The 23,913-nt window shown below is 34.6% G+C and overlaps 1 protein-coding gene across 4 annotated transcripts in view; it reads right to left on the bottom strand.

Moving 5' to 3' along the window:
• Positions 1–23,913, bottom strand: part of NKAIN2 (sodium/potassium transporting ATPase interacting 2) — a 1,050,746-nt gene that overhangs the window by 449,240 nt on the left and 577,593 nt on the right. For all 4 annotated transcript variants that reach the window (XR_007128249.1, XR_007128250.1, XM_047734703.1 and 1 more), the window contains one exon: positions 14,481–14,561. Coding sequence is in view for 2 of the 4 variants with exons in the window: in XM_047734703.1 (XP_047590659.1) it covers positions 14,481–14,561 (81 nt within the window). In the remaining 2 variants the exon portion in view is untranslated. The remainder of the gene's footprint in view (positions 1–14,480; positions 14,562–23,913) is intronic.

Genomic DNA, 23,913 nt, shown 5'->3' with positions numbered 1-23,913 from the left:
ACCATACAAAGTAAATGCGTTGAAAAGTAAGTAGTGGGGGATCTGGTGTACAAATGCTTAATGGATTAATTTCAGTGTTCATAAAATCAGAGGGCAGAAGCTCAAGTCAATCCATTCTGCGTGCGCCTTGGTGAGTCTGGTGCATCTGGAGTACCCTCAGGAGAGTCACAGCCCTTCGGAAAGCCTCAGTAGCTAAAGATCGCCTCAGAAACAACTGCGGGGTGTGCCAAATTGTATGATGTGGTTCTCCTCTCAGTACTAATTGAGAGAATCAAACTCATTCTCACTTGTGACTCAAATGAAAGATGGAAGGACCTGTCACTAGAGACTCTTTCAGTCAGAGTGGAAAAGGGACAGAGTGTCCCTAAGGTATCAATGCAGCTACTCTGCTACCAAATGCCTAGTTTTTACAATATGAAAAAGATGATTTCTTGAAATACCTCTTAATTTCTTCAGTTTTATATATTATACTACCCATGAGTGTGGAAAACCTGGAGTCCTGCAGTTACCATCAGACCCATTCTTCCAGCAGGTTACATATGCTAATGAAGGGGGAAAGCTAATTATGTTCTACAAGCGGCTGTTTATTAGTGAGCCATCTTTCCCTTTTTACCCTTTTAAGCTGTTTTTTCGTTGCATCAAGCTGTATACACATTTTGCTTTTCTAACTGTTAAAAATAAATCTTTAAAGAAGAGAAGGGGAAGTAACACTTTAAGAGCTATGTTGGAACGTAAAACAACTTAAATATTTCAAATTCCCTCTTACAATTCTCAGTCAGGAAAGGGATTTAAATAATCTCATTTTCTTTGTATTGTGTTGTGTCTAATAATAGTATTTACTGAACATTGCACCCTGGTTACCTAGAGTGTACTAAACTACCAACCCAAAGTTCAACTGCATTTTTAATGTAAGTTTTAAGTACAAAATGGAAGAGAGTAGTTTAGTTATCATATGAAAAGCACAGAAAACAGTCACTTATTTGCTCTTTCTAGCCAAATAATCCTGGATGCCAGAAGCAAAAACAAAACTTCATTTATTTCACTATTTAATATTGCTTGAGTTATATTTTTATATAATTTCCCGCAGTTCATCAAAGCATCAATTGTCCCTGAGTGAATCCGTAGACAAAGAGATTGATATTCTGCCTTCTAAAGTTAATTTGGCAACTGCCAATCTCAATTTAGTTTCCAAACGAGTTCCAGGGGTCATGTTAGAATGATGGTTTAAGAGTGAAGGGTGTGATTTTGATAAGGTTATTGCAGATTGAGAGCACGTGGGGCTGGATGGACCATGCCGAACTGGACATAATTCTCAAGTAAATTTTGGAACTATTCCAGCATCTAAGGTCCTACTTAATAGAAGATCTTTCTAGGGACGCCTGGGTGGCTCAGTTGGTTAAGCAGCTGCCTTCGGCTCAGGTCATGATCCCAGCGTCCTGGGATCGAGTCCCACATCGGGCTCCTTGCTCGGCGGGGAGCCTGCTTCTCCCTCTGCCTCTGCCTGCCATTCTGTCTGCCTGTGCTCGCTCTCTCTCCCTCTCTCTCTCTGACAAATAAATAAATAAAATCTTTAAAAAAAAAAAAAAAAGAAGATCTTTCTAATGTGGACTGATTATTCCAAGGCTTTTGAAAAATTACAGTAGCATGGAGGACATCAGGAGAAGGGGAAAAATGAAGGGGGAGAAATCAGAGTGGGAACAAACCATGAGAGACTATGGACTCCTGGGAAAGAAACAGAGGGTTTTAGAAGGGAGAGGGTGGGGGATGGGTGAGCCTGGTGATGAGTAGTAAGGAGGGCATGGATTGCATGTAGCACTGGGTGTTATACACAAACAATGAATCATGGAACACTACATCGAGAATTAAGGACGTACCGTATGGAGACAAACATAACACAATAAAAAAGAAAAAAAAGATAAGTACACAGGTACACACAGAGAGAAGACCATGTGAGGACACAGTAAGAAGGCATCCATGTGCAAGCCAAGATCATTAAAAACCAACCCTATTGACACACAGCCCGATCTTGAACTTCCAACCCTCAGAAATAAATTTCTGTTGTTTAAACTAAAAATAAATAAATCAATAAAAATAAAAATAAATAATTAAAAAAATAAAATATAAGTCTCAGTTGATTGTAAAAAAATAAAAGACTTAAAAAATGAAAAAAAATTGCAGTGGTTTTCAACTTTAAAAAGAACGTTTCTAAATTTAAAGCCATGGGACTCACAATTCAAATACATACATAGGATCTGTAAATAATAGACCTATAAAAGCATGACTATTTGGGGATAGAAAAAAGTGCTGTTCTAGGAGGCTCTCTATAGATTGGGCTCTAGAGACAAACAGGGATGGCAATTGTCTAGACCACATTTGTATCTGACTTCCTTTTATTTCCAGCAGGATACTATCTTGCAATATTAATCTGGGTGCTTTTATTTTTGATACTTCTCTTTTACAAACTTTCCTTAGTGAGTCACTGACATCCTCATTGCTTCAAAGAGAATTATCATTGTTGTAGTAGTAATGCAAAAAGAAAGAAATGACTGGTGCTTGATTTTCTTTTCTTTTCTTTTCTTTTCTTTCTTTCTTTCTTTCTTTCTTTCTTTCTTTCTTTCTTTCTTTCTTTCTTTCTTTTTTTTTTTAACTTCCAAAAGACTTTCTCAAAGTCCCTATCAGAAATAAAATTTTGGGGGCATCTGGGTGACTCAGTCGTTAAGCGTCTACCTTCATCTCAGGTCATAATCCTGGGGTCCTAGGATCTAGCTCAGTGTCCAGCTCCCTGCTCAGTCAGAAACCTGCTTTTCCCTCTCCCACTCCCTCTGCTGGTGTTCCCTCTCACACTGTGTCTCTCTGTCAAATAAATAAATAAAATCATAAAAATGAAAAAGAAAGATTGATTGATTGATTGATTTGGGGGTGCCTGGGTGGCTCAGTCAGTTAAGCATCTACCTTCACTCCAGTCATGACCCCAGTGTCATGGGATTGAGCCCAGCAGCTTCTGGCACCCTGCTCAGTGGGGGAAGCCTGCTTCTCCCTCACCCTCTTCCTCTGCCCCTCCCCACAACTCATGTTCCGGCTCACTCTGCTCTCTCTCTCTCAAATAAATAAATAAATAATCTTTTACAAAAAGAAATAAAGCTTTGAAACCAAAGTTTTTGATTTATAAGAAAAAATAAAATGTTGCTGAGAAAGTTTGGATAAGGAAAACCTCATGTAGTACATTTTTAATTTATTTAATTTTTTTAAATGTTTAAGGATTTCTATTTATTTATTTGACAGAGAGAGTGCGCCCAAGCATGGGGAGTGGTAGGCAGAGGGAGAAGCAGACTCTCCGCTGAGCAGGAAGCCTGATATGGGACTGGATCCCAGGAGCCAGGGATCATGACCTGAGCTGAAGGCAGATGCTTAACTCACTGAGTCACCCAGGCGCCCCTGCAGATTGTAAAGTGAACAGTTATGACCATACAAGCCTAAATCTAAAGAGAATGTACTGGATGTAGCTGACAAAGTGGGAAAGGGTGGGCCTTTGAATGCAGAGCAGATCCTAAGAAATGTGGACTGCAACTGACTCAGCATTCTGAGGCTGACACATTGAACTTCGCCTGAAGTACAGAGACTTAGGGGAGACAAGTTAAAACTCAGAGACCATTCTGCTACTCCAGGGAGATGCTCAAGTTGCCTATTCTCATTGTTTGTTCTCTGGGAAGATATTCTACCAACATTTAACATTATGATGCCTGTGAATCATCCAGCTTGAAGTAACAAGAAATAATGCTTGTTCACGCCCGAAAACATTGCTAATGCTCATGGAAACTCTTCTAGGTGGAAGGTTCTCCGTTCAATACCCACAACACAGTTAAGCCCCACAAAAGAAAATACGGGATTCTTGATACCAATAGGGGCATCTTAAGGGAGACTCAGCAAGACGGAAATATATCAAATTAAGAAAATACAAACTAAAGCAGTTAATTTACTAGAGTCACAGAAACTGCACATTGCCATCTAGTTATAGTGGAAAGAGAAAGTGACTCAAGTAAGAAAGGAAATGGCAGAATTGTGAAATGGTTTTCACTGTTTTAATCACAAGAGAAGAAGGCCAAACTCCAAGTGGCAATTCTCAGATATGCCTGTAGTTCTCAACCAGAGCTGTACTGGATACACCATAACTTCGTTACTCTGAGAATAGGGATCCTCAGCTTCTGTAAATCATGAATAATAATAAAAGAATATGCAAACAAAGTAAAATTAGAGGCATGGTTGGTCAGCTCCATCATGGAAAAAGGTATGTGGAGGTTCCTGGAAAGTATTTTGCCACATTAAGGAAAGCTACCTATGACCTCGGTATTAAGGTTGAATTTAAGCATAAATTCTTCCCAGGACTCTGGGTAAACTGTTTTGCTTCTTCTTGATACCTTGGTTAGAATCAGTATCAAGTCATAAATCAGGTAACAAATTTGCCTGTGCACAAATATCAAGATCCACACTGTGATCCTTGCTTTAAACAAAAGCCAGAAAATAAGAACTCTGCTGTTTAAAGGTTTTGGGTAATCTAAGCCTTACAAGTCAAAGTATGATTAATGGAAAAATACAAAATGTCATCATGCAGGAGTTTGTTAGAGACTAAATAACTCAGGCCTCACTCCAAAGGAATCAGAATCTGTATTTTAAAAAGATCTCCAGGTGATTTCTATGATTCTTCATCTTGATAAGTCCTGCTTTGGAGGCTAGTTGCTTGGATTACTTTCCCTCTGCTTGCTGCCACCAGAGAGTGCTGGGCCAGCCCCGAGAGATGGCGATTCCATTACCCATGCAATGGTGGAGTAGAAGGGAATGCTTCCAGGAGCTTTAGCTGGTGGAGCTTGACAGTTACTGAAATCCAGTCTATTAGGATTTGAATTCATTCCAGTAAGCACTGTTCATACGTCTGTTGTTTCCCTTGGACCTGGGATGAATAAAACATGATCCCTCCATTGAAGAAAGGATATTTAAGTAAACAATACATAGAAAGCACTGATAAGAGCAACTTGTTGCATTTGTTTATGATATATCAACGGCTTATTTATAAAGTTCTAAAATGCTCTTTAAAAAATAAAAAATAAAATGTTCTTAATTGATTTAATAATTCCTCACTGTTATGTAGTAGCTCAGTGACAGACATTCTCCCAATTAATGTTGCTGACATATGGCCTTTTGGCAAATTAAAGTTTGGTAGGAAATAGAACTAAATATTATAATACAATGTGAAAAAAATTCATAATTATTCATAAAGTGATAGAGATATTTAGCATTTTTCTTTATTTTCATTTACCTTATTACATTTTAACTCAGTAATGTGTATAGGATTTGACAGTCTTACATAACTTCAATAAGCAACGTTATGCTGGCTCTTAAGATAAGACAGGAGGCATTCCCACTTTATTCTTTGAGAGAATTTGCATGAGATTGCTATTAGAAAATTCTTAAATGATTTTAAGAATTCACTATTAAAGCCATGTGGACATGAAGTGTTGCCCCCCCCCCCCGAAATGTTTGAATTAATGATAGAATCTTTTTTGGGGGGGATGATTCATTTTTTTAATGGATAAGATTATTCAGGTGTTAAATTTATTTCAAGTTATATTTTCCAAAGAATTTGTCTTTTTCACCCTGATTGTCAAATTTATTGGCTTAATCTTGTTCATAATGTACTCTTACCTATAGGGCCCTTTGTGATATTAGCAAAATGTACTTTTACTTATTTTTTCCCTTTGATCCCTTTTGATAGATTTTTAACAATTTTATTAATTTTTTTAAAGATCTTATTTATTTATTAAACAGACAGGGATCACAAGTAGGCAGAGAAGCAGACAGAGAGAGGGAAGCAGGCTCCCTGCTGAGCAGACAGCCTGATGTGGGGCTTGACCCCAGGACTCTGAGATCATAACCTGAGCGGAAGGCAGAGGCTTAACCCACTGAGCCACCCAGGCACCCCAATTTTATTAATATTTTTAAAGAAGCTAATTTGGCTTTATTGGTTTCTTTTTCTGTTATAGATACATTGAGCTCTGGTTTCTTCATTATTTCAAACCTATTTTTGAGGAGTTTCATTTGCTGTTCCTTTATTGATTCCTGGGTATGAAAACTTGGATCATTAATTTTTTAACATTTCTTCTCTTTTAACATTTCCCTGTAAGGGCAAATATTTTACTATAATCACCACTTTAACTTTGTTGTCTCAGGTTTTCAGTTCAAAATATTTTCTAATCTCCATTCCAACCTACCGAGTTTATTGGTTATTTAGAAGTGTACTACTGCTTAATTTCTAAGCAATAGCAGATTTTCCAGCTTAACTACTCATTGACCAGAGAATACTTGCTGGATAATTGCAAATAATTCTATATTTTGATTTTTCTATATTTTGACTCATTTTATAATTGAATATTCTTTGTGCCTTTGAAAATAATATGCATCCTTTTACAAGGGTAGGTGTAAGTATTCTATATATGTTCCTTAAATGTGTTAATTGTGTTGTGTAGATATTCTATGTCCTTTTTGAATTTTGATCTGATCAATATATTCAGAGAGGAGTGTCAAAAACCTCCCACTGTGGTGGTGCCTGGGTGGCTCAGTGGGTTAAAAACCTCCCACTGTGATTGTAGATATGGTTACTTCTCCTTTTTTAAAAATATGTTATTTATTTGATAGAGAGAGAGATCACAAGTAGGCAGAAAGGCAGGCAGAGAGAGAGAGAGGGAAGCAGACTCCCTGCTCAACAGAGAGCCTGATGTTGGGTTCAATCCCAGGACCCTGAGATCATGACCTGAACTGAAGGCAGAGGCTTTAACCCACTGAGCCACCCAGGCACCCTGGTTATTTCTCCTTTTAATTCTGTCCATATTTGCTTTATATTTTTTTGCAGCTATATTGTTTTATTCAGGCAATACTGACTGTAATATCTTCATGTGGCTTGAATTTTTTTATCATTATAGGCATAACCTCTTTATCTTTACTGTTACGTCTGGCTTTAAACACTACTTCACCTGATACTAGAATTGCATGAAGTTTCATGTGCGTTTACATAATATAAATATTTGTATATAACATATACATATATATATGTTCTACTTTTTCTTAATTTCAAATTTAAATCCTTATATTTAAGATGTATCTCATATATAACATAACATATAACATATATAATATATATTGGGTTTTGTGTCCTTATCCAGACTGATGGTCTTTGTCTTTTAAGTGAAGTATTTGGTTTACATTTCATGTAATTATTGATATATCTGACATTATAACATCCATCTTGGTATTCGTTTTCTTCTTCACTTACTTGTTTTTTGTTAGATTTTCTCTTTCTTAGATTCACTGGATTATTTAATTATTTCTATTACCTAATTTTTTCATCTATAGTTGGTTTTGGCAGTTTTGCTTTCTTTGAGTCATATACCAGAAATTATTAATCTTTGATATATTATAATCTACTATAAATATTATCTTTTCCCTTTTCTTGCAAATACTAGAAACTTAGAACACTTTAACTCTTTCCTACCTTTTGTGTTATTATTGTCATGCATTTTAGTTCTACATCCATTTAAATTCCAAGAGACTTTACTATTATGGTTTTGCATTTTTTTACTCACATATTTATCCTTTCCATTAACTTTTTTCCTGAAATTCCACTTTTCTCTCTGCCACTTTTTTTTCCTTCTACACGGAGAACTCCTTTTAGCATTTCTTTTTAGATTCATTTTTTTAAAAAAAATTTATTTAAATTCCAGTTAATTAACATCCAGTGTAATGTTCGTTTCAGGTGTGCAATATAGTGATTCAGCAGTTTCATACAACACTCTCTTTTCATCACAAGTACCCTCCTTGTATTTCTTTTAGTGCATGTTTGCTGGTAGTGAATTATCTTAGTGTTTGTTGCCTGAAAATACTTTTACTTTACCATTATTGCTGAACCATATTTTTGCAGGGAATGAAATTCTAGGTTGCTGCTTTTAAAGCACTTTAAAGGTATCATTCGATTGCCTTCTAGAGTCATTGTTTCTGTTGAAAGTTCAATTGTCAGTCGTTTTGTTGTTTCTTTAAAGGCAATGGGTCTTTCATCTTTGATGGCTTTTAAGATTTTTCTCTTTGATTTTGATTTTCAACAGTGATCCTAGGCTATACCTGAATGTGGTTTTCTTGATATTTATTCTTCTTGAGATCTGAAAGTCTTCTTGATCTGCGAGCTTAGGTAGTTAATCAGTTTTGAAAAATTCTCTGTCATTGTCTTTTCAGATATTTCTTCTGTCCAATTTTATCTCTCTTCTCTTTCTGGAAATTCAACATTTGTATACTGAGCCTATAGCTGAGCTCTATATTTTTCTGACATCCTTTTTATAGTTTTATTCTTTACTTTCTGTTTGTTAACTGTGCTTTGTTTTGGATATTTACTATTAACCTTGCCTTCAGTTCACCAATCTTGTCCTCTAATATTTCAAGAACCCATATACCTAATGAGTTCTTGCTTTTAAATATTATATTTTTCAGTTCTGGAATTACCATTTGATTATATAGATTCTGACACTGTGACAGTAAATCCTTCATCTTTAAATATATTTTCTCTTCATTTATAAATATATTATCTCTTAATAACATATAACATATGCTATTTTCTTCAACATGTCGATTTTTTAAAGTCCTTACCAGGTAACTAAAATACTTGCATCATCTGTTGATCTGCCTCAGTTGTCTGTTTTTTCTTCACCTTCAGTAAGAGGTTCTCTTAGCATATCTAGAATTGTCAATGGCCTGATATCATTCACAAAAATAAATTGTAAAGACTAAGATAATGTTATCTTTGTCTTGAGGTGTTTCCCTTTTTCCTCAACAAGACATGAAGGAATGGCTGATCAACTTATTTTAATGAAGGACTATACTGAGTTGAGCCTGGATTTTAGCTCTGGAAATGTTTGTCATACCTCTCCTTTGCCCCTGGTTCACTCTACAAATTTTTCAAACATAAGTTGAGTTTATTCTGGATAGCCCCACTCTTATCTTCAATCTCCATTCTATAAGACTGCCCCCAATTTTTTACTCTGCTTTTAGTATTCCTATTTATGTTTTTAGTCTTACAGAAGTCACCAATTCCCCAAACAAAACAAAACAAAAAAAAAACAACTGTCCATGTCCTTGATGACCTCTCCCTGAAAGCTATCCTGATTTATACATACCCCAGAAACAGTCAGGTATGGATTCAAAACCTGGATTCTTATCTTCTTTCCCTCATCAGAATCAGCAAATGCCCCCAGAGTATAGTATATTTAAGAAATCAGCTCATTTCTTTGTGGTTATTTGTCTTTTCAGAATATCATTACTTCACTTCACAACTGTTTGTGAACTGTTGGTGTCTGAAATTTATAACATATATGCACACACACAGATACCATATATTTTTTAAAAGTCTATTTCTTGCTTCAACTCATAGTCAAACTATAAATATTTCTGTAGGCCCCTCTCTGCCAAATTGTGTTTTTTTCCCTCTTTCACTCATTTTTCAAAATATAATTTGCCTTTTATTTTCTCCTCTGTGTCAGATCTGTGAATTAGGAAAGTTGGATTCTTTGGGAATAATGAAAAATATTGTTGGACATGGTGAATTTAAAGTGACAATGGAATTAACATGACACTATCAGAAAGTTAGAGATGTGGTGCTTTAACTTAGCAACAAGGTCAGAACTGAAGATAGAAATTTGGCAGATATATGTACAAATATGATAATTTAAATTATGACAGTAGATGGCATTTTCAAGTGAAAGAGTGGAGACAGAGAAGTAGAAAGGTTCAAGGACCATTTTCCTTGGAAAAATAAGTGGAAAAAGTAAGTAAAGTGGAAAAAGTAAGCAAAGAGAACTGAGGAAGTAAGAAAACAGACAGTGTAATTCAATATACTATTAAAGAAAATAAGAGAAGAGAGGCAGTGATAGTTTTACCAAAGTACAATTCGTTAGTTTACTTCTATTTGGGGGACAAAATTGCATTATATTTTATTCTTAATAACATGTAGAAAATTTTTATTCTATATCCTAAGGCAAAATCTACTTTGATGATTGGGAAATGAAAAATTTCCCTATTAGTTTAGTAATAGTTAAGTGAAGCTTTCTTTGAGTATATGCATTTTACAGTAAGAAAAGCAAAATTTAAAAAAAATCGAATCAATTTTCCTCTTTCTAGTTGTTAAATTTAGTCTTAAATAAATTATCAGAGGTGTTCTTTTTATGACTAATTGCATAGATCTTTTTACTTCTTGAAGAATAGCACTGATTCAATTAAAATGATTATAGCAGATTTCTCTCCATATCATCTTTTGTCTGTATGAAATCATAAAAGCAAAGTTTGATATAGGCACTGATTTCACTGAGCAGAAAATATCCAAATATCAGATACCTCTTTAAATGAATAATTTTTTAATAGAAGGAATAAAACTGGGATTGTTGCAATAGTATATATTTTTTTCTACAGTACTTGCATCTGGTTTTAAGGATTTATTTCCTGTTGCCTATAGTGTGTGATGGGTTTTATTTTCTTCCTGTCTCTTACATTTGCAGGAGTGCAATTTTATTCTGCAAAGCTTAAATAGCTCATATTCTTTCATGGTTTTTTTAATCTATCAAATTATTAAAATGAAAATTTATATCTAGATCTTAGAAGCAACTATCAAAGTTATTAAAATATCACAGCTTTCTAAAAGTTGCTATTAAAGGTGTTCATTCTGAAACATAGATATCACTAGGCATAACTAATTGCTTTAGGCTATGTTTAACTAGAGAAGTTTCTGATAATATAATGAAGCCTGAGAGATAAGTATCTGCATCCCGATTCTCAAAGGGTTAAACACAAAAAAATTGGGCTGAATTAAGTGTAACTCAAACCCTTAGTTACTCCTTTAGGCTCTGTAAATTTATTTCTCTAACGTCGCCCAATAAATTACAGAAGTAGAAACAAAGCGCTCAAAAAAGTCATAAAAATAAAAGTGTTAGAATATAATTTCAGCTTCAGAATAATTTACAATTATATCACATCCAATAGGATACAGATTTTTACTGATAACCCGAAGACCACTATATATTTTCCCTGGGTATTACTATTCAAAACTTATTTCATAAATTTCATTTTCCCAGGTGCTGAACCTAATAGGCGAATTGCCATATTACTTGTGTTTTCCTTCTAACTACTATGCACTTTGAAGTTCAAAATTACTACAGAATAAATAGCAGATCTCTTCTCTTTCAAAATAAGTCAACTCAGTTGAAAGCGAGGATTAATTCCCATTTCTTTCTATTTGATATGTGAGCAAGAAAATCCCAACTGTCCAGAATAATACAATGCAACAATAAGAGTATTTACATGAGGAGTTCACGAAACTATTAATCCAATAATCCAAGTCACATTTAATGCTCTAAGGCAATTGCCAACAAAGTTTGCAGACACTTTGGATTACAAACTAATGTCATTTCTGTTTTCTTAACAGAACATCTATTAAAATATCAACCCAGGAAATAACACACTGTAGATGTTTTAGGATATTCAGCTATAACACTAGTATCTAAATCATTAATGTAAACAATGTAGAAATAATTATTATGCAATATAAATGTTTATTTATTGCTATCATATTAATACTGTCTTACATTAATTCCCATTCTTTTGTTAAGTTCACTGAGAAAAAAATTTTAAAAAGCCGTTTCTCTGGTTGATTAGTTTTATTTTCCCTTAGGTTCATGAGAATAATAATTAAAATATACTAATTGATAGTTTAATGATAGTATTGGATTTACACAGAATTTTTGATGAACAAAACATATTACCTATACAACTATAGGTAATAAGGAAACTGAAGATCAAACAGGTCAGGCCCGTGTGTCAAATTATTGTGATTAAACCATTTAATCACTGAATATATATATATCGGGTTGGTTAAGGACTCTAATCTCTCATCGCTCGTGACTACATGGCATTTAGTTTAGCAGAAAAGACACTGTGGAAAATGACAACACAAAATTCTGAACTCTAATAGGTAATTAAAATTGCCTTAATAATTACCACTTTTTAATCACTTCTTGCCTATAATCATCATGAAGAAATCACCTATTTATGAAACATTTTATGGAAATAAACACACTTCTTTTATATACATAAAGACTACAGACGTTCCTCCTTGATTCTATTTCCCAATATTTCTCCCTCAGCCTCAAACAAACTGGCCCACTTCTATGGCCAAGCTATTTTTATTTATTCTTTGGTGGAGTGAGGAAAAAACAGTTTATATTCTGTAATCTAAGTATTATCAACAGTTTCAGGAGTCCCATTTTTGAGTTTTCATATATCTGTATACTTTTCAATCACCATTGCTCCCTGCTGGCACTGCATTGCTTGGAGAATGTGAGGCAGTTGCAGAAGCTAAAGAATTATACACCTTTCTCAAACCCGTTGCGTAGGAAAGGGAGGAAAAAATCAGGTAGAGATAACTATATAACTTTGCCCTTTATGGTTTTCCTTTAGATTATTTGTTAAAAGGAAATTATTAAAGTTTCATGGGCTCTGCAGAGTCTTGCCTTGGTTTATAGGATAAAAAGGAAAAAGGAATATTAACTACTTCATTTCCAAAGGATAGACACTGCCTGCCTATGTGCATTAAAAGAATTCTTAGTCATTTGGGTTGCAAGAGCCTTGAACGACGATGTTTTAGGATGTGCCCTCACTGTGGATTCAATGCCCATGTCTGAGGTCAGGAGATCACAAGGCTTTATTCTGTGCCTGCAGTGATCACCTGGAGAAGTGAGCACAATTACAGAACATTTCTGCAGCTTGGCTCAAATCTCCCTCTCTCCTTTATATATATATATATATATATATATATATATATATATATATATGACATTTATAAACTCTGATCTGCTAGATTATTTTACTCAGCCAATATATCTGCATACATGCCTTCCAATTTTTAGGGTGATTATTTTAAATAAAAAATATCATTAAAAATCATTCTAGTATAGAATTTCCTTGAAGAAAGTGGATTATAGAGCAGCAGGGGTATATAAATTGGGTAAGGGTTTCAGGTCTTGGGAAGCAGGTATGTTTCTCCGGTACAGAGGAAATGTGAGTTTTAAGCAGCTGTCTTCTCTGTGTCCTTCTTATAGTCAACCTGAACAATTTCTTTTCATTGGTCACGGCACCTCCGGGAAAGGATCGCCTGTTGCCAAGAGTGTGGAGGACAATACCTGGCGAGAATCTCAATGGCATCTACCGGCGCAGAGTTCTCAGAAGGCCACAGTGAGGATGTGCCCCAAATCCAATCATAAAACCACAGGTTCCAGAAGCTTTGGTTCTATCTCATGCCATAATGTCCTCTCTTATTTTACCCTTCATCATTTGCCATTCAGTCAAATAATCAAGATTATTTATACTTGATATAAAGCCACATCACAGTTAAATAATAAACTTCCTTGAAAAAGCCCAGAGTGCTCTGTGCAGCTCCTGTATGCTAGATTATAAATGGGTATTATCACTATCCCCATCTCCCACCCTCTCAAATGTAAAACCCTACAAGGATATTTCGTGGCAACTTTTTAGTTCTCTTTACCTTTCAAAGCAGGCTATCATCTCTGGGTTTTAAAAATGTCCATATCTTTGCAGGGTTTTTTCTGCTCTAATAAGGAAAGGGTATAGAACATTTTAAAATCTGTCTTTAAAAGTTGATAGGAAGGACAAGTTTGCAACTCTCGCAAGTATCTTAAGCAGGATTTACTACTATCTCATTTGGCTTATTTGCTGGTAATTGCATTCCAATAGAAGAAGGATGCTGGTTTTAGAGATCTAAAAACTACATTATTTCAATAGCAAAAGCATTCACATTAGAAATATAATAGTAATATACATATGCAAGCAAACAAACACACTCACACGAGGATAGCACAAAATAAAAAACCTATGCGAAGAAGTATTTTGTCTTTCCTAGACTATGCATTCAATTAATCACATCCCTCTGATAACAATTTTATTCAACTAAAATACATTAATTGTTTGAACTATTGCATTGCTATTTGGGTCCAAGCAGGAAAACCCTTAGGACAGTAATACACAAACTAAGTGATTTCAAAAACCTTCAAATTTTTCAAAATGAAAAAATTTTCAAAATGAAAATGTTCGTATTCTGCTTCAGAAATCTCTCATCAGTCAATGTTTTAAAAATACACAGGATGGTCCCTGTAATAATCATTATTTCACACTAGTTTTGCTTACATTAATAAAAGCACGTTTTTGTGACAAACGAAAACATATCTTTGATGGTAGAAAAGCAGATATTTGGATGAGGACATCTTTCAATTTACCTTCATCCGAGGTGGATCTAAGTGACAAGAGCAGGGTGAAACTCTGCCTTATTTAGGAAGAGGCTTGTTAACACACTACTGATGACTCAGGCAAATCAGATGGCAAATTACCTTTGAGAGGTCCCCAGCCTCCAAATAGAAGCAGATAACAAACACATTCCAGGTAACCCAGAGGACTAGCCAGACGGCATACTGTAGAAAAGCAAAAGAAAAATAACACAAAATTAATTTTGAATCAGCTGAGTAAGATTTAAATAAAACTCTAACTTTGGAACACCCAAATCTTAAGATTAGTGGATAATATTATATTGCTTCTAAGGAATAGGCTGAGTTATACATTTTTCTCTCTGTTGATTTTTTTTTTTTTTCTCACTGTTATGGTCTCATTGTAGCCCAAACTTGCTTAGGGATAACTTTTAGGCTTTTATACAAAAGATACAGTTGCCCACATCTATGTTTTAAGGAGGGGTGATTATGTTTCCTAGATAGCTAACAAAACTGGATTTCTAACAAATATATCAAATAAAGATCATCCAAAAGAGGCTCATTATCTTTCTTTAGCAAAGTCAATCCCATGCTTGATAATATACAAATTTTCTCCAAGTTTTCTGGTGTCATCTTCAAATCAGTCCCCATGCTTCAGTCCCATCTAAATGGCTTTATTTCTTTGGTTTCTTCCTTTCCTGTCTCTCTTCACCTTCTTTTATTCTCTCATGATCTCCCATTAGAGTGACCACAGAATTATTATGTCTGATTTTACACAGTTAGCTATTCAGTGTATTTTCATCACTGATGACAAATTTTTCTTACCAAGATATATTTCTCAGCATTTGGTCAACTAAACTATATTGGGCATATAGAAGGCAACATGCTAGAAGCACACTGAGGACACAAAGACCAAAGATAAATTCTCCCTGAATTCAAGTCAAGTTATGGAGACAGATAAGTAAATAAATTATTATACAAGAATCATAAAAAAATGTATAGTCCGAGCACAAGGAAAGAAGATGGGAGAAGTATATAAACGATCCTGGGAAAAAGTCCTACAAAACTTAACAGAAAAGATGAAATACCTCCCACAGAGGTGAAGCAAGCTATTTTGTGGACTTGACCAAATAAAAGTATGGAGGTTATAAGGGCTCTAATGGAAAGTGCTGGAAACAAAGGAAACATCAGGTATGAACTCTACAAAATAAGATAAGAGGATATCATGTCATTTCTCTGCTAAATAAATTTCAATGGTTCCCATCCTTTATATGGTGCAATCCAAAATTTTTATTTCATAGTTCAAGAACCTTGATGATCTTATACATGTTATTTTTTCAGACACACGTTTCAGTTCATCTCTTAAATCATTAGGGATTACAGGCACATCAGCTTACTTGCTGTTGAGGGGACACCAAAAGCTATTTCTTACTCCTGTACCATTTTGTATATTACTTCTCTATCCTTTAAAAACTTTTCTCTTCTCTAGGTACTGCTTTTACCACCTATCAATATTTTGTTTTTCACCAAAGTTCAATTTAAATATCGATTCTGTAGTGATAACCAATCAGAATTGATTTAGCCCAATAAGTGGTACTTAGTGCTCCAATGAGATCTTGCCTTAATTTCATTTCAAATGTCTTATTTCTAATTATTGTATATTCCCCTCCAATGCCCAATCATAAGCTCCCTTGAGAAAAGGAGATTTTTAAAATGTATGTTTATATCCCTAAATTGTTAACTTTGTACAAAACAGGCTTCAGAAAATATTTTGCAAATCAGTGAATCAATGAGGAATAATACAGAGAAAATTTCCCTATTTTTGGATGGAGAACCCATTCTCCTGTCCCAGACCTGATTTTTTTTTTTAAAGATTTTATTTATTTATTTGACAGAGAGAGAGAGGTCATAAGCAGGCAGAGAGGCAGGCAGAGAGAGAGAGGGGGAAGCAGGCTCCCTGCTGAGCACAGAGCTCATGCAGGCTTAGATCCCAGGACCCTGAGATCATGACCTGAGATGAAGGTAGAGGCTTAACCCACCGAGCCAGTCAGGTACCCCCAGACCTGGTTTTAATGAGAATACTCTGAACCCATATGTAGTGTGAGAAGTGAGGGTCCTACATGATGAGTTTATGTAATACTAAATCGTGACTCAGCTGTTTTCCAGATGATAGATTTACCTTACTGCTGAATATGTATATTGCTCACTGAAAATAAAGTAAGAGCAATAAAATAAATGGTCCAAGACAAAAGAACTAGTTTGAGAGTCTGTATAAGGTAAGGGTTAGGGACTGGAAACAGAGTCAGAAAGCTAGACAGATGGAGCAAGGAATGATAGTTATAAAACAGAGATCCAATGAATATTTAAGTTTGCTCAATATTACAAAGTGCATATTCATTTTACAATATTAAAAAACTAAAAATCTAGACTATGTGACTCTTTGATAGATTTGGATCTGTTTTAGAAATATAATGAAGTGTTGGGCCATACTTTAAAGGTAACAGGTTAAGAAAAAAATTAAAAGTGTTTATAGTTTCCAGTAACTGGTTTGACTATAAAAAAAAATAAAAGAGTGACTGACTGAAGTGTTATAGCCTATCCTTTGTTCATGGTATTACAATTTTCCCACCTTGTTTATAATGGGAAGACAAATAAGTGCTATTTTCTAAAAGTCAAAGTAGCAGAATTAGGGGCACCTAGGTGACTCCATGGTTAAGTGTCTGCCTTCTGCTCAGGCCATGATCCCAGGGTCTTGGGAACAATCCCTGGATCTCATCAGGGCTCCATGATCAGTGGGGAGCCTGCTTCTCCCCCTCAGGCTGCCTGCTGCTTCCCCTGCTGTGTCCTCTTTCTCTGTCAAATAAGTAAGTAAGTAAATAAATAAATAAATAAAATCTTTAAAAAAAAATAAAAGCCAAAGTAGCAGAATAAGTGAAATATTTGGTAAGAACTGATGAGACATATATTGTATTACATATATTAAATATTTCTGAAAAAAATTGTCATTGGTAGCCAGACATCCTGATGGGGCATTGAAGAATATCAATGCTGTAGCTTTTCGGTTTCACAATCGAAATTATATTTTAAGCTCCTTAAATGCCGGAAAGGTTATCTGCATCCATAAGGTATACATGTAATAGACACTACCTCGATATTACATATTGAATATACAATAAGAATTTGGACTTTTCTCCAGACACATTTAGACATCACTTACACTTACTTACCTTAATGTGTATGTGCAGATCTAAATTATACTTAGCTTAGTTGAAAAAAAAGCTGAAAAATTTATGTTTCAGTCACCAAAATTAATAATTTTATGAAGGATAGGTGAGATAGTGGGTTACAAGCAAATGAATAGCACACAGAGATTAGGAACTTGGGATCTAAGGTCAAGTTCTGTCACTTGGGAGCTCTGTGGCTATTTCATGCCAGAGGGTCTCACTCACTACATTTTTGTTTCCTCAAATGTAAAACAGACTTAGTAATAGGAGCAAACACACATAGTTTATATAAAAATGGAATGACAGACTGTTTGAAAATAGGCAATATTTGAGTTCTTAACTACCTGCTGCCATTTTATTATGATTATATCACCACTTCTTGTTTAAATAATATAGCAGTAATCCCCAATTTCTTATCTCCTTAGGATTCTAAAAATATATTTTTTACATTAATGTAAAACATTCTTCTATCTAACTGAATTTGCAATCTAGACGTGTTTTCCTGAATGCCACATATTCTTCCCTAGAATGTTCTTTTTTGATACCTTAAGGCCAATATTGATAGATCAATGACATTTTATGAAACAAATCTTTCTTCATTTAATTTCATTAAAACTATAATTTATTATTTCTGACTTATCATCTTAAATAATTTTAAAGCATTCTATGCCTTGCTTTATGAGCTGCTTTTTTATCATACTTATTAATAATAATTTTTTAAAGAGTTATTTATTTGAGGGGGGGGAAGTGTAGGGGCAGAGGGAGAGCGGGAGAGAGAGAATCTCAAGCAGACCCCCTGCTGAAGATGGATTCCTACATGGGGCTTGATACTAGGACCCTGAGATCATAACCTGAACCAAAATCAAGAGTCGGATGCCTAACCGACTGAGCCACCTGGCACCCACTTTTTTCTTCTTCGTATCTCTTTTCTCCCAGAATAACTTAGAAGGATATGTCCAGAGGAAACATAACCAATATTCTTCCCATCTTTGAATTTGCTTGCATAATTTTCATTTCATCCTGTACTTCACTACAAACCAGTTGGCCTCATAATGGACTCTATATCATTAAATATTTACAAAAAAGAATGATCATGTTTAGTGGTGTGATACCTTTAATAAACACAGAAATCCACACTGTGTTATAAGAGGTAATCCTCTCATTTCCCAAAAACAAGGCTTTATCTCATTTAACTTTATTCATTAACTTTCTCTCATTTAACTTCTAACCCCTTTTCTTCATTCTCCTCTTTTTATTTATTTTTCATACTTGGCTTCTCTCATTTTAGTAGGTGGCATTTGCCTAAATCAAATCATCCCCAAATGAATTTTGCCTAGTTTCTTTTTTTTTTTTAAAGATTTTATTTATTTATTTGACAGAGAGAGATCACAAGCAGGCAGAGAGGCAGGCAGAGAGAGAGGAGGAAGCAGGCTTCCCGCTGAGCAGAGAGCCCGATGCGGGGCTCGATTCCAGGACCCCGAGATCATGACCTGAGCTGAAGGCAGCGGCTTAACCCACTGAGCCACCCAGGCGCCCCTGCCTAGTTTCTTAAATATAGATTTTGCATTTCCTTGTAATCTGGCCTATGAGTGATTTTTTTTTTTTTTTTTGGTCAATTAAACCCTATCTTTCACACCGTTCTTAAAATCACGCATCATAATTATTAAAGAGTATGAATATCTGTACTAACTTCTTCCCAGTTGCTACAGCTACAGCTGATATGATATAATTGACAATTGCTCAGTTTGACTATAATTGAAAGTGATGTCCTGCCCAGGAGAGATAACCTAACAACATAATGAAGTATCACACTTGCCAGATACCACCTTCCTTGTAGTTATCTGCTATAAAACTAATTTTTCTTGAGCCTCTTTTTCTGTGAAAAAGAAATCTGGAATTTTATGTTTCAGGTTAAAAATACAAACAATGATGAGATAACTGTGGTGACAGAAAATCCCACTGTATGATGAAATTCATTCTTTAAGGGCTGATTTCCATAGCACTAAGTGGACCATTGGAGAGGCTGATTTAACTTGAGTCTCCAGCTAACTGGTAAAAATTATCAGCTAAAAGTAACTGAATCATCAAACTGTATTTGTGGCTCTAATGATGAAATCAAATTAACTGTATAAGACAAAGATTAGTTAAGGCTGTCAATCATGACAGGCCAAAATATTGGCCAGATCCAGAGACACGGTGCTATGACATGCCATGCTTACATAATAATTAGCAAAGTAGAGCCACAGACTAGTAGGCTGGTAAACATTTTATTGGAAAATAACAAGTCACACCTTAATATGACACTGCCATTGCTTTTCTACCTCTCTCTCTTACAATAAAGCTTCCTAATTAAAGTCTGTATTTTTTTTTTAAGATTTTATTTATTTATTTGACAGAGAGATCACAAGCAGGCAGAGAGGCAGGCAGAGAGAGAGGAGGAAGCAGGCTCCCTGCTGAGCAGAGAGCCCGATGCGGGGCTCGATCCCAGGACTCTGAGATCATGACCTGAGCCGAAGGCAGCGGCTTAACCCACTGAGCCACCCAGGCGCCCCAAAGTCTGTATTTTTTGAATTGCAAAATATATTTAACAGATACAAAACATAGGAATTTTAGCATTAGTTTCTCAAGTTTTCATGTACACATATACACAGATACAACTTTTTCACCCTTGTTTGAGTTACATTCAATTTATAAATTATTTTTGAGGAAAACTGGAATTCTAATGGACTTGTATTTGCAAAATAACTTTTTCTACAAAAATTATGGAAAAGAGATTATTAAGACAGATGGATTTTCTTACTTTCTCACTAATTCACAATGATTCTAAAATCAATTTCAGGAAAAAAAGAGTTTCCCATTAAAGTAAGCATTCCTTGCTTTAATGGAATTTAAAAGGGGATTTAACTTATTATTTTTTTGGCTTTCTAATTTCTTATTGTTTTTTCTTGTATGTCTGGGGAGAGTAAAACATATTGGAATAACATATTAGTAGATAATAATCCAATTTTTAAAGGAAATGTTTCTTTTATTTAAGCTTCTTTTTGATAGTAGATTTCTCATGCATAATGTTACTGGGTGAAATACTGAATAATAACTACAGTCTAATTATATAATACATTCTTATACGTTTCTAATTATGTTTCACTATAACTTACACTTTTCAAAATGTTATGCATGAAAATAATTTTGCTTGGACCCTTGAAGAGCATCTTTCTTGCAAACTATTTCATTATTTTCTTTCTTTCCTCTGCCTTCCTTTCTTCCTTCACTGTATTCAGGTTATAGTTCGAATGTAAACTACATGAGGGCAGAGACTGTAACTTTTGTTTATCACAAAAATATCTGGTATAGTGTGTATGTGTGTGTATATACACAAAGATATGAGGAGGGAGGGAGAAGAAGAGGGAGAGACAATCCTCATGCAAACATATATAAATATATATGAATGGACTAAATTATATTAGTGGCTTTCTCTTAAAAATTACAATTTAGAAAACTCTTGTTCAGTAATATTACCATAACAATTAGAAGATGAAAGAGGGTAATGCAGTTCAATCATTGGCCACGCTTAATTAGAAAAGCAGTTAGGCCAGTGAATCAGTTCACATTTCTTAAGCACCAGCTGGATGCAAGTGACTATAACAGATTCTATAGAGAAACCTTACAAGGATATAACTAAATCAATCCTCCAATGATTTTTATTTATCACTGATATGCAATTGATGTGATCCTTAGGACTGTTTTCAGGAATGATCACTTTCAGTTCAAAGCAAAACTATCAGCTCACCAACATTACTGATATGGTGCCACTAACAGAAAAGGAATAATGTAATCCGTTCTAGTAAACTCTGTTAGATGCACTCTTAAGAAGCATTATATTAGTAAATTATATCTTAAAAATAAATCCTTTTAGCAAGGTTTAGAATTATTAATCGCAAGGTGTTTTAATAAATATAAATGTATACTCATAAAACAAATATCCCTGGTCAAAGTGGTTAGACTATACTCATTTTTTGTTCAAAGTTAATGACATTTAGCTTAATTTTATCATCTTCAACAGCAGTATCACTTAATCTGCTCAGGCATTCTCATTCCTCATCCATTGTTAGGATTTTAAAAAAGAGAGAGAGAGTAAAATGTCCCACAGAATCCTAATTCTTGATCATTTTATGACCAGGGACAGGCTGCTTTATGATTTAGGTTCTGTTTCCTAACTCAAAAATGCTGTTGTATCTATGTTATGCTATAAAAACTTGTCCCTTAAGAGAAATACCTACGTAGAAATACACTGTTAAAACTTCTGGTTTGACTAGGCTCTGATCAGTTAATTAAGCAGAACCAGAGAGAAATCCAATTCTAATCAGACATGTTGCAAATCGGAAAGAAAGGCAGGTTTCTACCTTCTCATTTTTTACCAATGCTCTTATTATTTGATTAAACTTCCTTATGATTTTATATTTACTTAGATATTTTAAAGACTGCATAACTTTTAATTCATTTTAAGAAGTAAGATTTAGGAGCGCCTGGGTGGCTCAGTGGGTTAAAGCCTCAGCCTTCGGCTCAGGTCATGATCCCAGGGTCCTGGGAAATGAGCCCTGCATCGGGCTCTCTGTTCAGCGGGGAGCCTGCTTCCTCCTCTCTCTCTCTGCCTGCCTCTCCGCCTGCTTGTGATCTCTCTCTCACTCTCTGTCAAATAAATAATTAAAATAAAATCTTTTAAAAAAAAGAAGTAAGATTTATTATGCTTTTCTCCCAATTATAAGAAATTTCTTATTGTAGAAAATATTTAATAATTTTTTGAAGATCAAAAAGAGAAATTTGGAAAATACCATACTTAGACATAATCACTGGTGTCACATATGTTTAAATTAAATAGGAAACTGGGTCTATATTTTTACTAGATTTTTTCCCACTTAATCAAAAAGTCACTTTGAGTATTCTGAAACACACATGTTAAACATGATAAACTATGTGTTATTCAACAAATTCTCTATTAATTAATTTTTTGTGCTTTAAGCTTTTGTGCTTCTATTTTGATCAATTCCTATAAATTTGGATTTTCCTTAAAATATTAGGTTTGGCATATAAATCATACCTGAGAATATTTTGCTTATACAGACTATTTTAGGACAGACTATAAATGTTAGAATATCCAACAGGCATTATTTTAATGAACATAAACACATGGCTATTAAATTTTATGCAACTCCAAATAAAAGCAGTATCCCCAAAGGTATTCTATTCTTCTTGAAGCAAAAAGTAGAAAGTAATTCCCTTTGATTGAAAAAAAAAAAAAACAATAATACTCATTTAGCATGAAGACATCTGTATATGGTGAATTTTAACTCATTGAAAATATTTCATACAGAGATATTTACAGCTCTACAGCCCTACAGCTAGGAGAATTCCTTTGAAAGGACTTTTGATACTGAATAAAAATAAATGAAGCTATATAGGAACATTCTAATTGATGTATGCAAATAAGAGATTTGAACAGCTAGTATAACATAAAACTAGTGAGAAATTCCCAATCTACAATTTTAAAATCTGAAATGTGTACAGTTTAAGAATCAAACAGTGATTTTTTTCATTGTTATTTATTTGTCAAGCAGGGTTTTTAGATGTTGATATGTAATTATAAAGTGACAAGGGGTGAGAAAAGAATCTTCCCTCAAGCTATTAAAAAGGCAATTTCTGTTTCATTATCACATAATCATCACCATTTGTGTTTAAAAGTCACACATAGTGTGCCTGGGTGGCTCAGTGGGTTAAGCCTCTGTCTTTGAGTTGGGTCATGGTCTCAGGGTCCTGGGATTGAGCCCTGCATCGGGCTCTCTGCTAAGCAGGGAGCCTGCTTCACCTTCTCTGTCTCCACCTGCCTCTCTGCCTACTTGTGATCTCCTTTTCACTGTCAAATAAATAAATAAAATCTTTTTAAAAAAATTAAAAAGTGACATCAGTGGGGCACTTGGATGGCTCAGTCCTTAAGTCTCTGCTTTTGGCTCAGGTCATGTTCCCAGGGTCCTGGGATTGAGTCCTGCATCAAACCCTGTATTGGGCCCCCTGCTCCGCAGAAGTCTGCTTCTCCCTCTCCCATTCCCGGTGCTTGTGTTCCCTCTCTTGCTGTGTTTCCCTCTGTCAAAAAAATAAAAAAAATAAAAAATAAAAAAAACACTTTTTTTTAAAGTGACATCAAAAACAGTACTTTTGCTAGTCAGTAAATAATTAAAAGGTCAAATATACTGATCTCATTGGTTTTGGAAATCATAGTTAAATCTAAAAAGACTGGCTTTCCCTGTATTGAAGTTTCTTGGACTAACCCAATAATACTTAAA

Source organism: Lutra lutra, chromosome 6 (assembly GCF_902655055.1).
Source record: "Lutra lutra chromosome 6, mLutLut1.2, whole genome shotgun sequence".
NCBI classification, from domain to species: Eukaryota; Metazoa; Chordata; class Mammalia; order Carnivora; family Mustelidae; genus Lutra; species Lutra lutra.
Note: the sequence above shows the minus strand (reverse complement) of the source record. Positions and strands in the feature narration are given on the sequence as shown.